This window comes from Zosterops lateralis, assembly GCF_965231275.1.
Source record: "Zosterops lateralis genome assembly, chromosome: 28".
Classification (NCBI taxonomy): Eukaryota; Metazoa; Chordata; class Aves; order Passeriformes; family Zosteropidae; genus Zosterops; species Zosterops lateralis.
The window spans coordinates 2788337-2803898 of record NC_139788.1 but is presented as its reverse complement, the minus strand read 5'-3'; the positions used below and the strand labels follow the sequence as shown (position 1 = coordinate 2803898).

General features: G+C 47.6%; 1 protein-coding gene across 1 annotated transcript in view; it reads right to left on the bottom strand.

Moving 5' to 3' along the window:
* GRIK3 (glutamate ionotropic receptor kainate type subunit 3) overlaps positions 1 to 15562 on the bottom strand; it is a gene marked incomplete at its 5' end in the record, with an annotated part of 113113 nt that overhangs the window by 3488 nt on the left and 94063 nt on the right. The window contains 3 exons of the mRNA XM_083879648.1: positions 6202 to 6419; positions 8248 to 8366; positions 13760 to 13983. Coding sequence (XP_083735774.1) covers positions 6202 to 6419; positions 8248 to 8366; positions 13760 to 13983 — 561 coding nt within the window. The remainder of the gene's footprint in view (positions 1 to 6201; positions 6420 to 8247; positions 8367 to 13759; positions 13984 to 15562) is intronic.

The following is a 15562-nucleotide window of genomic DNA, read 5'->3' as shown; positions in this document are numbered from 1 at the left end:
TGAAGCTCATCCTGCCGTGGGTAGGGACACTTTCCATCTACTAGACCAGACTGCTGGTCAGAGCTGGCTTTAGTTTAAGATTTTCCAGACAGGCAGAGCAGTGTCCTCTTGCCCCTTTGCTGGTCCCAGTCCTCCTGTGGGTCACTGCTTCTCCCTCAGACCAGCCCTGGAGCAGCACTTGGATACTGAGCCTTGTGTTCCCACTGCTGCCAGCTCCTTTATGCGCCCTTCTTCTTTTCTGCCCAATTTCTTGTTTTTCCTAGATCTGTTTTTGCCTTCTTATTTCACAAGAGGCAGCTTAGCCAGCTGAGCCTCCTCCTCCACCGTGCTCCTCGGTGAGCCTGGAGCTGGCTGATAAGTCAGAGGGCAGATAAGTCCCTGTGCTGTGCCTGGAATAAGGGTGGCCTCTCAGCAGCTGCTGCACGAGGAGTGGCTGCGGCAGAGCTGTGATTTCAGCCGTCGTTTATCTCTCCACAGGCCTCTGTCCTTCCATGAGGAAGCAGGAGATGGAGCCCCAGCCCAGCCCAACTCGCTCTGCCACATTTCTTCAGCATCACCCAAACTGTGCCAGCGTCGGTTCTTCTGATGAAACCATAATAAATAATGGTGAGGTAGCTGAAAGTCCCTTGTAACGCTTCACATCCCGAACGCTTCGCCCATCCACCTCCTTTTATTCCAGCAAAAGTTAAACAAAAGCTCATCACCCCAAAGCTGGGTAGTGCAGTGCTGTTCAAACAAAGGTTGTTCCTCTGCCTTTAACCCTGTGGGCCCCTTCTGCTGGCTGAAACACTCAGGGATTCATTTCTTCTCCATTAAAGCTCGTGCTCGTTATAATCCACTTGATGAATGCGCAGCAGTGGATGTGCTGGAGCAAACTTCATTCAAGAGGCAGGATAATCTCCCTCGTTTGAAAACCTGGACCAGTGCCTGTAAGGTAGATTTGTGGCATCTATCAAGCCTCAAAGAGCAGCAAGAAATGTAGCCTCCAAAAGGATTATTAAATATCTGTACATTACAATGGGTAATTGAAATGAATCGTGCGCTCGGCTGGCTGATAAGGACTTGTTTAACATTTATACAGTTCACATCAGAGGCCTCTGGGTTCCTTGGCTCTCCCTCTCTCTTCTTCTTTTTCTGCATTTAATGCTCCTTGGGTGTTGACACAGAGCTTTTAACATCAGTGTTCTCCCAGTTTGGAGCACAGAGCAAAATAAACTGGCAAAAAATCAATAGGCTGCATTTAGTGAAGCAAATGGGACTTGCATGAGGCAGTGGACCTCTTCAGGCAACTGAAATTACATGAGACAGGGCTCCCTGGAAGAGAAAAACCACTTTTCTCTTCTTCTCTTAAATCACTGCTGCTGACCAGCTTGAAAGGACTTAATTGTGTTTGGGATGCCAGGAAGAGCCCAGATTTGTCAGTGCTGGTTGTGCTGCTCTGAGCCCAGCTCTGACCCTGCCAGGGGTTGAGCACTCCTCCTGGGGAAGGGCTGGCCAGGAGGATGGAGCTGCTGGGCACTGCTGGCTGGACAAACCCTCTTCTGACCCAGAGATGGGGCTCCTGAGAGGTGTTTTAAAGACTTTAATTCCATTTTCAGTCTCATGAGAAGGGTGAGATAGTGCAGATGTTACAATTCACATCCATCACAATCAGAAGCCAAACTATTTCTTAATTCCAGTCCATTATATGTGTTTTTTGGCCTATCAGCTTTTGCCACCCAATGCTGCTAATGCTCCTAAGTCAATCATCTATTAAAATACCCCACATGGATCTTCCTACAATACCTCTTTCATAGTTCTAATTCTCCAAAATGTCTAGTCTATTTGCAAGGCCATCATTAGAAACTTATTTCTAGTTCAATTTCTCTCTCAACAATGTCTGTCCTATCCCATGGCCTTTCTAAGTCAGCATTTTTTATCTCAAAGTTTCCATACAGATGCACAAGGCTGTGTGAGCCTTCTGCCAGGCTTTGAGAATTCTCTGTAAATCCATTTCCCACAACTGCTCACTTGTGCCTGATGAGCAGCTGGACAGAGATCTGGGTGCAGGGCTGAGACCTCGGCAGGGAGGATGAGCTGGGGGATCCCTCCAGGAGGGAGGGCAGGCCATTGGTGCTCACACCCAGCCCTGGTCAGGGCAATCTCAGGCTCTAAAACCTAATAAAAACACTACTTTTCCAAGGGAAAACTCCCCAGCTGTAATTCCCAGCACAGCCCTCACAAGTTGATCATTTACTAAATCCTGGAAGAAACTGTGAGAGCCGTGTCAGTCACGGATCCCAAATCTCAGGAACATCCCTGCTCCAGCTCACACCCAATTAAGCCACAGAACATGTTTGTAGTTGAAGGAAAAGTTCATTTCTCCCCTTCCTCCTCTCAAATACTTGGGCCACACTGCAAAGGCATTGCTTATTGATGGGAATTTGGATGTCATCAGCCAGGACAGCACCACGGAAATAATCAAAACCATCTTAGCAGTAAAGTAGTAATTTAGTAATAAAGACTGCCTTAAATTGTGTTTATTTTGCTGATGCTTTTTCTGTGTTCTTTATTTGCATGTACATTTTATTTTGCTGGACCTCTGGTTTGACCATAGTTTACCTCAAAAAATCCTACCATAGTTTACCTTAAAAAATCCTTGCTGGGGTTAGTTACTGGTCTGATCTGGTATTTGCTGTGCTGTGGGCTGGGTGATAATTTCTTCTCGAAAGATTCCCCATTTACTTTTATGGGCTTTTTAAAAGAAGCATATCTCAGTTGGTTATGGGTAAAGGGACCCTCCTGTGCCCCCACATACTCAAAGGTCCCCTCAGGGACAACTTTGCCGTCAAAGGCAGATGAGGAGGAGCTGCTTGGGTGCTCTGAAGCATTAAGATAAATTGTCTGACTCTGGTTTCTTCCTGGCAGAGCAGTTCCCGTGTCAGGAGCTCCGAGACATCAGGAATGATGGAGATGTTGCTAATTACCAAGGGCTGGTGCTGCAGGGGTCGAGCCTCACTCCTGCCCACATCTCTCCCTCCGACTCGTGCAAGTGGAGCTTCTCCTCGATTTGCTCGGGATAAATAACACCGGGAGCTGCTCTGCTGTGCTCTGCATCTTAATCATCCCGTGTTAGTGCTAAATGAGATGTGTGTGTGTGTGTGTGAGAGCCGAGTGCCAGCCCCTCCAAATGCAGCGACACCAGCGACGCCTCCGAGTTCATTCTTCAGAGTCACAGCTCAGAAGGCAACTTTAATAAGCAGTTCTGCAGGGCCAGTCACCCAAATCAATTAATGGAATCATTTAGAGGAGCCCCTACGAGGCATCTTGCCAAGACATATACGCTTTTTTATCAGCCAAATTGGCAAGAAAGGAACTTTCAGGCTTAAGATTTTCAATTCCAGCCTGTATGAAAAAAAAAATAAATTGATTTCCACCAACTGAAGATACTTAATCTTGAGGATTTAACATTTCCGTGTGAGTGAGTATCTGTGTACACACATACCCACACTCACACCCAGACTCCAAACTGCACATGAGACCTGGCTTTCCATTCAGAGAGGCAGCATCCTCTGCAGGATGGGAAGGATTTATAAGTTATAATGAGCTCTGGAGGCTGTTCTTAAATTAATTGATCTGTATTTATTCCTGTAACCCAATCTGCATTGCCAGGGAGTAAACAGCTTCTCAAAAGTTCTTTTCATTAAGTCAAAATCTGGCAATGTGGCTGGTAAAGCTCTCTCTTCTTCCCGTTTGCTGTGGCTGGTTTGCTCAGCTGCATGGGGCCAAATTTTTTGGGAGCAGCATCCCTTGTGGTGGGGCTGTCCCAGAGGTGTTTTGGTTCCATTGGGACCTTCTGCAGTGTCCCTGGTGAGCTCTGCACAAGCTCTGGGGCAGCCTGAACACAGGTAGAGCTGGTCAGTGCTTTGGGAAACATCTCATGGAAAGCATCTGCCTTCCTTTTCCTTTTCCTTTTCCTTTTCCTTTTCCTTTTCCTTTTCCTTTTCCTTTTCCTCTTCCTCTTCCTCTTCCTCTTCCTCTTCCTCTTCCTCTTCCTCTTCCTCTTCCTCCCACTGTCCACTGCTCCCCAGGCTCAGCCCCTGGGGTGGTGCTCTCCTGCATTCCTGGGGGGACCCAGCATTGGTGGGCACTGACAGAGGGGCTGCAGGGTGTGCTCAGGGCTGGTGCGTGCACCTTGTAGCTGATTTAACAGGGAGAAATGGAGGAGCCAGACCCTGCTGTGAGGGGAATGACTTTGGGGAACAGGCACACAAGGAGCCAGGCAGCAATTTGGGCCAAGTCTAGCAGGTAATCCACGGAGAAGGTGAGATCCTCATTTGTCCCAGCAGTGACAGTGTGTTCAGAGCTGCTTCAGGAGGCCTGGCTGGCGTGGGCTGGCTCTGCTGGTGTCCCCTGGAGCAGAGCAGAGGAAGAGGAGGGAAGCCACATGCTGTTCTTCCAGTGCCACCCATCTGAGGGAGTGTGGCACCTGGAGCTGTCCCCATGGAGGTGGCACTGACAGAGCAGCTGAACCTAAACCACCACAGGAGTTACCCAGTTGAGCACAAAGACCTTGCTGGGGGCTGGGAGGAATCCTTCTCTCCCTCTGCGCACGAAGGACAAGTGAACAGAGCATCCCACGTGGGCACTCCCACTGCTCCAGCACTGGAAACGCTTGTCAGAAGGGACATTCCTGAGAATTCATCTCCATACAGCAGTGATAATAAAAAGGAAAAGGAAAATATGCTGCATCAATAAAGCATGCCAAGGCTGTTAGGAGCCTGAAGTACGATTCTGATGGATAATGATATGAAGCAATAAATATACTGTGTCCTGATGATGGTTAAAAGAGACAGTTTCCTTTTATTCCCATATAAAACTGGTGTTGGAGAGCGCAGTTAAAGCACACAGTTACAGCCTGCCTTTCCCTGCTGGCTGCTCCAGGTTTATATGGCTTTGGAAGGCACCACCACAGAACTGCACGGACCAGCTCCACGGCAGGAGGCAAACTGGGCATTCCCAGGATTGTTAAAAGATCAAACCAACCCCTCCGTGGTTCTTTATCACCCTCTGCTGCTGCCTGTCAGAGCCAGGACACAGATTTAGGGAGGACAGTGGCTCCTCAGCCTGATCAGAGCCAAGAGAAGTTGCATGGGAGCAATGCTCTCTCTATTATTAAAATCCAGCATATTGCCTTCCTTTAATGAGTCTTGCCAATTAAACTGCTGAGGCCTCGTCAAGCTGCCATCACCCTGTGCCTGCTCAAATCTTCACAAGCCTGGTAAGGCCTGGACTGTGATAGTCACAAGCATTTCTTTCTGCATTGGGGTGGTGGAGGGGGAAGGAGGCAGAGGTGGGTGGGAGCAGCTCCCATTCCTGAGCCAAAGCCTGGGATCCTCCTTTGGGCCTCTTTCCTTGCCAGGGTGATAATTCCTTAATCATCTCTCATTTCTATCCTTTTATTCTCTCTCTTTTTAAACTGGGTTTTTACAGGCCAGCAGTGGTTTTAAAGGTCATTTTACATCTCTCAGTTTCTTTCTATTTTTGAGGCTACGGTGGAATCTGACTGACTTCTGAATTTAATTATGCTTTAAATAGAATAAATTAATGCAATTGGATTGTGATGCATTGGTAGCATTACCTTGCCCTGGATCTCAGAGGTTAATAAAACTGGATTACATTGATATGAATACCTGAAGGACGAGAAAGATATTTCTGCTGTAAAAAATACTGGTCAGGGAGGGCACTTTGCAACATCTGTCCAGCTGTTGGCTCTCCTCTGTTCCTGAAGTCTGGCTGGATCAGCCTGGGGGCTCCATGGGGTTGTGCTGGCAGAGGCAAGGAAGAAGCTGGGTGGGTCAGATGTGGAAATTGGGAAGTTGCTTTAGGGAAAGTAAGATTTTTCTGCATTGCTTTAATACGAGCTCCACTTTGGCACATGCTGCACTTTAGGGTATCTGAGCCAATATTGGATAACCCTGCAAAACTCTAAAATCAGTTTAATTTTGTAACTGTGACTTCAGTTAACAACAGGGAGGAGGATTTAGCCTTGGAGGGGCTCAGGTGAGCCACAATCTCAGTGTGGGCAAGATGTGAGAGTGCAAGAAGCTGCATGGCAGGAGCAGCAGGGGTGGCTTGGGAGGCTTTTCTGTCTTTGGATCTTTGTCCCGGCTCCCGTCGGCATCTCTGCCTGGAAGGCAGAAAGCCTCTGCCTGGTCTCACCTTGAAGAAGGTCATGGTAGCTCCATCCTTCACTGCTCCATACTCTATTTTTGTCTGCTTTGCCAAGTCATCTGCCGAGTCGATGGGGGATTCCATCCTCTCCACCGTCAGGAAGGCCGCGAGGTTGGCCGTGTAGGACGAGATGATAATGAGGGTGAAGAACCACCATATGCCACCAATGATCCGTGTAGACAGGGCTTTGGGCATCAGCTCCGAGCCTGGCGTGGGACAGGGGAACAGCGGAATGGAAATAGAGGGGAAAAAAAAACCATTTTATATATCCATATGTACATTTTATATACATATAAATATATGTGATCAGGTATCACTGTCAAAAGTGCTACAGCCATGCAATTAAAGCCAACTGGTTTTGAGGGAAATTATCCAGACATCTTGCATGCGAGGACATCAGTGGGGTTTTTGTAGCATTTGCAGAAAAACCCTCTTCCTTGATTACTGACCTTGGGTACGGTGCCCAATTTACAGGAAACATCCAAACTGAAGTAATTACTGGGCTGCTTTTATGAGATTTAAATAGCAAGCTATTTATGAACTTTTATGAGTGTTTTGTTCTGTCATTTTAAAAGGGCTCTGCTTTTATACAGATTATTTTCAAAAGACTCACTCTGGGGAATGTGTTCAAATACACAAGGTTTTTTAAAAAAATCAAACACTGAGAGAAAGGAACTATCAGGGTCCAGGGCTTTGAGTGCCAGTCAGAAATGGGGAAGCAGGAGATGTTACAGCATAAAAGGTGTAGTGGGTCTGGAATGACTTTTATTGAGCCGACATGAAGGGCTAAATGGCTTGTGCTATTTTTGTAATCACCCAAAACACCTTTTAAAGCCAGGCAAGAGCTTTGGGTTTGAAACAGCTGTGCTCAGAGGATTTATCAGCCTGGAATGTGCAACAAAGATTGGGCTTTGCAAAGCAATTTTAGGCAGCGTGGCATCAAAGCAGAGCACGGGGTGTAGTTTTCTTCTCTCCAGAGTGCAGCAAGGAGACACCAGGAAGAGGAGGAGTCCTGGATATTGAGGGTGCTTTGGTTCTCCTCAAGATCCTGCTTCTTCCCCCTTCCATCTCCGGCCCTTTGATGCATTGGATGCTGTGACATCAGCCTGGCTTTGAAATATTTTCCTTCTGAGATGCAGAATTGAGTTAAAAAGAATATAGCTCTTTTCATTTATCAGCATCTGATAAGAGGGATGATTCATCCTGCTAAACCGCCTTGCTGGGAGCTGTCACTGTCCATGAGGGCAGCTGAGATCCAGGAGGGATCTCTATTACAGGCAGCAGTGGAGCTCAGAGCAGGAGCTCTGTGCCTGCCACTGAGCCGGGGCTGTGCTTCTTTTGCTCTCTGGATAGAACCACTGATACACGGTAAATTAAAGTGTGACAAATGTTTGACATTTTTCCACTTATTTCTATTCCTGGATTTTCTGCAATTAGATCACAGCTGAATTTCGTTCCTTATTCAGAGCTGCTCCCAAGCTCTCCCCCATCCCTGCTGCCTTCTGAGCAGATTTATTCTATTCATTCCCTCTCTCTGTTCCATTCACACACAGGGGTGTAATCCCATCCAGATCCCATTGCTGAGGTCCCTGTGACTGTGGTGGTTCACACACAGCTCTCCTGAGGAATTGCTGGGCAGAGGCTCCCAGGGCAGCTCCTCACCTCTGCCCTGGGCTGGGGGAGCTTCAGGGCATCTCACACTGCTCTGAATGACCAGGAGAGGGGAAAAATGGGGCTGGAGCAGAGGGCAAGACTGGAAAAGTCTGCTGGAAAAGTTGATTTAGAACAGAGAGAGAGACAGAGCCAGGTGAGAGATCCTGAAACTGAGCAAATGGTTTGAATGAACAGAAATAGGAATTTGCGGAGTCTGTGGGATGTGGGTGAATGAAGCAGCTGAGGGAGATGAAGGCAGTGCTCCTCCTTGGAGCACTTGGTGCTCAGTGCTGCAGGGGCCAGGAGGTGCTGGGAGCTTCCAACCAAAATCAGAATTTCAATTAAAAAAAGCCCTAACAGCAGGTTAGGGTGCCACCCTACCTTGCTGCATCAGCGCTCCCATCCCGAACCAGAAGCTGTTCAGGAGGGTGAAGTTGTTCTCCACGATGTCGGAGCCCGGGTTGCAGGGGTGGGCGTCGTACCACTCGTAGGGGCTGAACCTGCAGCACACAGGGAAACCAGAGCTTGTCAGGATGCCTTGGAGGGGCTGCCTGGAACAGAGGCTGGACATGATTATTAAAGTAAAAGCAGGTATTTATTAAAGGCTTTCAATAGATACACCCTGGGCAGCCAAAAGCCTTCCAGAGGCTGCACCCAAGCTGGACCATGGTCATGAGTTTTTCAAACAATTATAAATTTGATCCATTTACATATCAGGAGTTAATCCTCCAATTACAGCTTCAGGTAATGAAGTCATTTACCCCCAGTTTGCTCCCTCCCATTTCACTTTTGTTTGTACTTTTTGGGGACTTGGGCTGTAGGGTGTCCTTGGATTTCAGGTCTAGAGGGATTGTTTTCTCTGACCAAAATGTGAAGACAGTAACTAACACTTTATATGGAGTTTAGAGCTGTGCACTAATGCAGCACAGGATTTGAAAAATATAAAGAGATGGAATGAGGATGGGATGGGATGGAATGGGATGGGATGGGATGGGATGGGATGGGATGGGATGGGATGGGATGGGATGGGGTGGATGGGATGGATGGGATAGGATGGGATGGGATGGGATGGGATGGGATGGGATGGGATGGGATGGGATGGGGTGGATGGGATGGGATGGGATAGGATGGGATGGGATGGGATGGGATGGGATGGGATGGGAAGGCATCCAGACATGAAACCTCTCGTATGTAACAGTTCAAAAATGTGGGAAAAAATGGCATTTTTGATTCACTGAGGGGAGAAGCCTCAGTCATTCTGCAGCAACAGTAAGGACAAACTGGAATTTGAGGAGACTGTCCCACCAATGCACATGGGAATCAGGGTGGGATTTAGGTCACTGAGAAGTAGAACCTTCCACCATCCTGATGAGCAGCAGTTTGGCCCAGTCAGGGCACTGGCAGAACACTGGAATGTGGTGACAGTTCACTGTGGATTGCTGTGTCACTTGGCCCTGTGCTGGGTAGTGGGAGAAACTTATTCCCTGTGGGGATGTATTTCCATGGATAGCCCTGCAGTTCTTCAGCAAGACTGAGGGAATTTCCTAGGAATATCTCTGCAAATTCTGCCCAAGACTGGCAGGCAAGCACTGCTGGGAATGAGCTCATTTAGCCAGGATCTGGGGAGGATGCTCAACAGGAGAGATGTTAATATTTTTAGAGCTGTTTATTTACATTTTCTGAGAGTCCCAAATTTTGCAGAGATTAAATTAAAAACATAATTGGTATAATTGCTTTTGAACCAGGCATTAATTATCATCTCCGCTTCCTTCTGGAATCCCTGGAGATTCACAACAGCCCCTTCTCAGAGCCCAGCCCACAGCCTGTAGCAGGAGATGTTTCCCTCTGTGATTCTGCACCAGATGCGCCACCACCCAAGGAGACGTTTGGTGGCTCAGTTCCAGGGGTCCCTTTGCTCAGACACTTGGATGTTTTTGGAGAAAGGCCCCAGCTCTGTGCCAGGAACATCCTGACAACTGAAACCTGCCCTGGGCATGTGTCAGTGCAGAGCTGTGGTCCTGGAGCAGCACCATGGGAGGGGTCCATGGGGAAAACCATCACTGAGGATGGACAAGGCACAGCCCACAGCTCTTGTGGCTTTAGGAAAGATCACCCTTGGGCACAGCTGTCCTAATTTTTGCTCCTGTTTTCCACCTTCAAGGTACAGGCTAATAATGATCTCTCCTTTCCTCCCTGGTTTATCTCACCTTCCTGCAGTGGGGACTGTTCCCTGGGCTGGGTTTGGGGTGTGGAAGCACAGGTCTTGTTCAGGCTGCACCCTGACATTGCTGCTTGTTCATCCAGGTAATGGTTGGGCTGTCCTGGCTGCTCACCCTCCTCTGCTCTCTAAATCAGAGGAAATCAGTGAGGAAACAAGGACCAGGCTGAACTCAGACCTGGATTTCTGTGCTGCTTATTCCTTGGAATTTGCTATAGATTCAGAGTTGGATAAAGGATGGTGTCTTGGTCCTTTCTGTCAGATAAAGCCAGAGTTCAGGAATTAGATTAAAACTTTCTTGGGCTGCCAATGCAAGACTATGAGAAAGAAAGGGAATGGGTAAGATCAATGAGCCTGGCAAGATGACATGCTGGAGAACTTCAAGGTCTGAGCAAAAACCTACTGGTGCAGCTCAAATGACAGAGAAATATTCAGAAATCTGCAAAGCAGCAACAGCCTCCTTGTGCTTGAGCAGGGAAACCATTAGTGGAAGGAAGAGGTAATGAAGGAAGGAGGGAGAGGAGCTCATTGACCCCGTACAGCCAGAGCTCCAATCAATGGGGAACTCAGGATTTCCTCATCCTCACATGCACAGTGGACTCTGAGAAATACTTCATCAAAACTAGGATCATTCTCCTGTCTCTTTTGGCTTGTTGGCAGGGAAATTGAAGCATTTCGAAGAAGTTTAAAAGATCTGACAAGAAATACTTTTGAGTCTAAATTGCATCTCTGGAGAAATTTTCAGTGGACGACCCAGTCCTGGCTGCAGTTGGGATGGAGATTAAACCCACCCAGCCTGCCCTGCAGCCAGAGGGGTTTGGTGGCATTTGGAGCCCAAGGACAGGTGGCAGTTCAGGCACCACAGTCTCCAGACACAGAGCTGTGGGGACAGCCAGTGTTTGATGGCTCTCTGGGGGTTGGGGGTTGGGAGCAGTGGCTCCATCAACAGCAAAGAAAAACTGATTAAAATGACAGATGGAGCAAATCCATCCTTTGCCTGCCTCTAAATACTTCCTGAGTCTGTTTTAAGTGGCATTGACCTATGGTTATGGCATGAGCAGAGGGCTCTGGTGCCTAGTTCAGAAGACTCATGTCTCTGAATTAAAGCTTTTCTATTTTGATTGTGGTTTTCTTCTGACAATTGGATTTCAGAGGCCTTGATGGGGTCAAAAGCAGATATTGTTTCCATTACTTCTCAATGCAATAAATATTTTCCCAGTGAAAGCTCTTGCATTGCATCTCTATGTGTTAAAAGAAAATTCTTGCAGAATTTTAATTACCCCGAGTACTTGGCGTTCTTTGAAAGAATAGGATGACAGAAGAAATGTCAGCAGCAAAACGTGAGAAAGAAACTGTAATTGCAATATTTTATGTGTTGAATTTAGTCCAAAGAATGGCCTGATAGGGAGAAAATGTTCTATCACATAACTGATGCGATGCAGAGAGATGCCGAGGATCATTTCAGAATAAAACCTGAGACAAAGCCACAATTCTTCAGGTTTTCATCCCTCAATATCAGTCAAAAGCTGCTGTTCTCAGACAGATGTTCCTGTTTGTGCAAAGTGGTGACTGAGGGACTTCACATCAAGACCTGTCCCAGCATTTCCTTCAGCCTTTCTGCAGTGTTTTGTGTGCAGATACAATTTGCACATTTAATGTGCTTTGAAAGCGGGATCTGGACAATTTGGGCTGGATCTGGCCATTAAGAGCTGGGAAAAAAATAAGCTCATAAATGTAAAATTGTGTTTGAATTGTCACTGCAGGCCACACGAGCAGTCTGGTGCCTGGTGCCATCCAAACCAGCAGAGCCCACTCAGCTGTGCCCTGCCTGGATGACAGGGACAGACAGCCAAGGGTTTTCCATCAGCCATCACAGGGTTTTCCTTCTCGTTGTGATGCCTCAAGCTTTAGCTTTCATGTTTTTCACATTCTGTGCTGCTTAGGTGTGTAGTTCTCAGCCTCATATTGCATTCACAGAGTAGGGAGACAAAACAAATCCTTTTCCTGCTGAGAACCAGGACAGCCTTCAGCCCAACAGCACAAACAAGGGTGGGCTGAAGGGAGGAACAAGAAGGATGGGACCTCACAACACCCTGAAATTGGACAATTAAACCTCAACATGCAAATGGACCAAAATTTATAAAAATGTAAGATGTCATGACCAGTTGGGCATTTTGTGACCATTTTGGGTCCACCTTGGGTGTAGCCCTGGCCAGGCTCTTGTCTGCCCAAGGTGGATCCTTAAAGGCCTTTTATTAAATATCTACTTTATTCTCCAGCCCTGTCCAGTCTCTGTTCCAGCTCAGCCTTCCCAAGGCATCAATAGTTACCTTGGGTCCATTTTCCTAGAGGAGAATCTTGTGCTGCTGAGAGCACCTGGTTATCTCTGCCACCCTTGGCTGGGGAGGCATGGCAAAGACAAGAGAGGAGGGAAATTCCAGCTGCAATCTGGATCAGGGAGGGTCCTCCATGTCCTCTGAGAGGAAAACACAACATCCAGCTCTGCCCCCATGCAGAGGAGGGATCAGAGGATGTGTCTGCCCTGCCATGAGCGTTTAACATGCTTTGAAAGTGGAGTCTGGACAATTTGGGCTGGATCTGGCCATTATGAGCTGGAAAAAACACAAGCTCCTAATGTGAGCACTGCAGGTGCTCACAGCACTCAGGGCCAGCTCACTCTGCTGTTCTGTGTAATTAGGATATGACAGAGTGAACGCAGGAAATCTGCTCTAAGTGCCCCTCTGGACCTGAGGGATGCTGAAGATTTGTTGTGCCATCAGGGTTAATGGAGTCTGCTTGCTCCAGTTGTGTATCTGATCTTTCCTTTGACTCTCTAATGTCAGTGGATGAGGGAGGAAGGTTTCTGATGGATCCTCCCAGGGAAGGTGTAGCACAGCAGGCCTTGGGGAAGAAAGAGGGTCTCCATGGACCCCCAGACCAAGGCAGCAGGGAGGGCTCTGAAATCCCCACTGGTATAAAGTCAACTGGAAATAATGAGAAATGAGCATCAAACTGCAGAGTGGGCTGAGGAATCATTCCTGGACATGGTGTTTATGCAAAATATCCCGTCGAGGGCCGTGTGTGGTCATGGAGGGCAGGTGCCTGCAGGAGGGGACAAGTGCTCTGTTTTGATTTGAAAAGGTGGGATCATAGATTGAGAGCAATCCAGGACTGCGTCTCATCAAAGGCCCTGTGGAATTAACAAGACATGCAAATGTATGCAAATTCTGCCTTTAAACATAGAGGATTTAAACATGCTAATTAGATGCATATTAATGCTGTAAACAGACACATTGTCTGATCCGTGGCAACGGCTTCTCCATTCTTTTGATACAGGGAGGGGTTTGTGTGAGGTGGAGGGATCAGAGACAGAAGTGGGAAATGGAGTGAAAATGGGAGCTCAGGACCCAGGAGAGGCTGGGAAGGGTGTGAGCAGTGACCAAACAGGAGCAAGAATGGACAATGACACAGAGCAGAACTGCTCCTCGCACACCTGGAGGTGCTGACGAGATGGAAAAGCCGCAAAATTTCTGAAACCGTGAAAAAAAAAGCCCATTTTAAAATCATTTCATACTGTGAATGTGTGAAAGTGAGCAGCCAGCCCATGGTGATGGACCAGAGGGGATCTCAGTGGTGACAAGGTGCAGCTCCCAGCAGGGACCAGCGTCCCCTTACCTGGCTATGACAAAGAGCACACAGCTGACCCCCAGGTAGGCGAGGAGGATGTACATCCAGATGTCAGGAGACAGAGGGTTGAGGAAGGAGAACACGCTGGGGTTGGTCCCGTTGGGTTTCCTGTAGAGGATGCTGACCCCCAGGGTCATGAAGGGCTTGGAGAAGTCGATGGCTTTCTCCCGGACGTGGGTGATGGTCAGAGGAGCCACAGCCAGGTCAGCTTTCTGCAGGCAGCACAGAGGGAGGGGACACGGGCAGGGAGAGAGGGGGAGTTACAAACTGAGGTGTAACTCAGTGTAACTGAGGTGTAACTGAGGTGTAACTCCATCCCCTTGGAGACACCACAGCTCTCACACAGCAGAAACAGACCAAAAACCCCCAAAGTGCAGCCCCCTCCTGTTGCACATGTGCTGTGAAATACAGATGTTGGGGTACAGTGTTTGCTGTGAAATACAGATGTTGGGTGTATGATGTTCACTGTAAAACACAGCACAACCCAATGGAGGCGTTGCAGCCTCTGCAGCTGCTGCTCCAATGCAAGGAGCTCTTCTGAAATGGTCAGAAAAATCAGATTTTACAGAGTTCTAAAGTGCCAGTGACCCTTGTCGTGCTTTCTCCTTGCCACAAGACTCTACAACAGTGAGTAGCTGTGTGCAGACCCTGCTGTTGGCAGCAGTGGTTGTTGCTCTTGTTGTCCTTCCTTTCATTCATTGTTGTCCTGCCTTTCAAGAGGAGAGGAGGGTGTGGAGGAAGGCTACTCTGGGTGGAGCCATACTGTGGCAGTGTGGGGTAAAAGGTCCAATTTCTTTTCCCTCAGTCATTTAATGATACAGCTTGAGAGGCTCCCTCAGGCAGGAATTCTCAGTGCCTGCCAGGTGAGAGGGAGGGAGGTGTGGAGCTGAGACCCTCTGAGAAAACACCATTCAGTGATGGACTCCTCAGCCCTTCCTGCTGGAGTGCTCTGGGGTCCATAAGGAATTTCAGCTGAGCATATTATTTATCCTGACAGCCTGCATGAATTGTGTTTGTTTCTAGTATTTCTGTTATTTACTAATTCCTGTGCTAATTCAGCCAGAGACTACATGCACCCTCTTTCTGTTGGTTGAGAGCTGCATTCATTCCTCTCACTCAATATCCATCCAGGTTCTTAAAAGCCACAAGTAAATACACCCAAGGTTTCCTCAATATCACCCTCCTTGCTTCAGCTTTGCAAATGATTCTTTGGGATTATGAACTTCCAAGGAAACACAGACACATAAATTACAGCTCTGAGACTGAGCAGAACCTCCCCCCATGCCAGGAGCCTGGTCGAGATTTATTTAACATCTGGTTCTGAAAATTAAAATTCTAAATTACCCACGAGTGATAATTACCCAGAGATACAGTAGATTTGTCATTATTCATGAACTTTAAATCAATACTGGCTGGAACACACTTTGCTTCAGCAGGAGCTGGGGGTTCACTTCAGTAGGAACCAGAGCAGATCCCTGGCCTGTGCTGGGAGTAAAGGTTGTATTAATGGTTTCATTTGACCTTCCCAATCTGTGATGAAAGATTGTATTTATATTTTTATAAATAGAGGAATCTGGTTCTTTTACTCTAGGAAGAGTCTCTACATGAGCTTTTGTCCACTCCCAGGTGTGTGTGTGTGTATCTGTAAGGGATCCCCCTCCAATGATGCAGCCTTAGAGCTCCTGCACAGAGACCTTCAGGAATTATGTAGCAAGGGTAAAAATGATGTATTTTTGTTCTAATGTGGCTCTCTCCAGCTGCGCCCTGGTTGGTTTCCTTTCCTTCTCACTT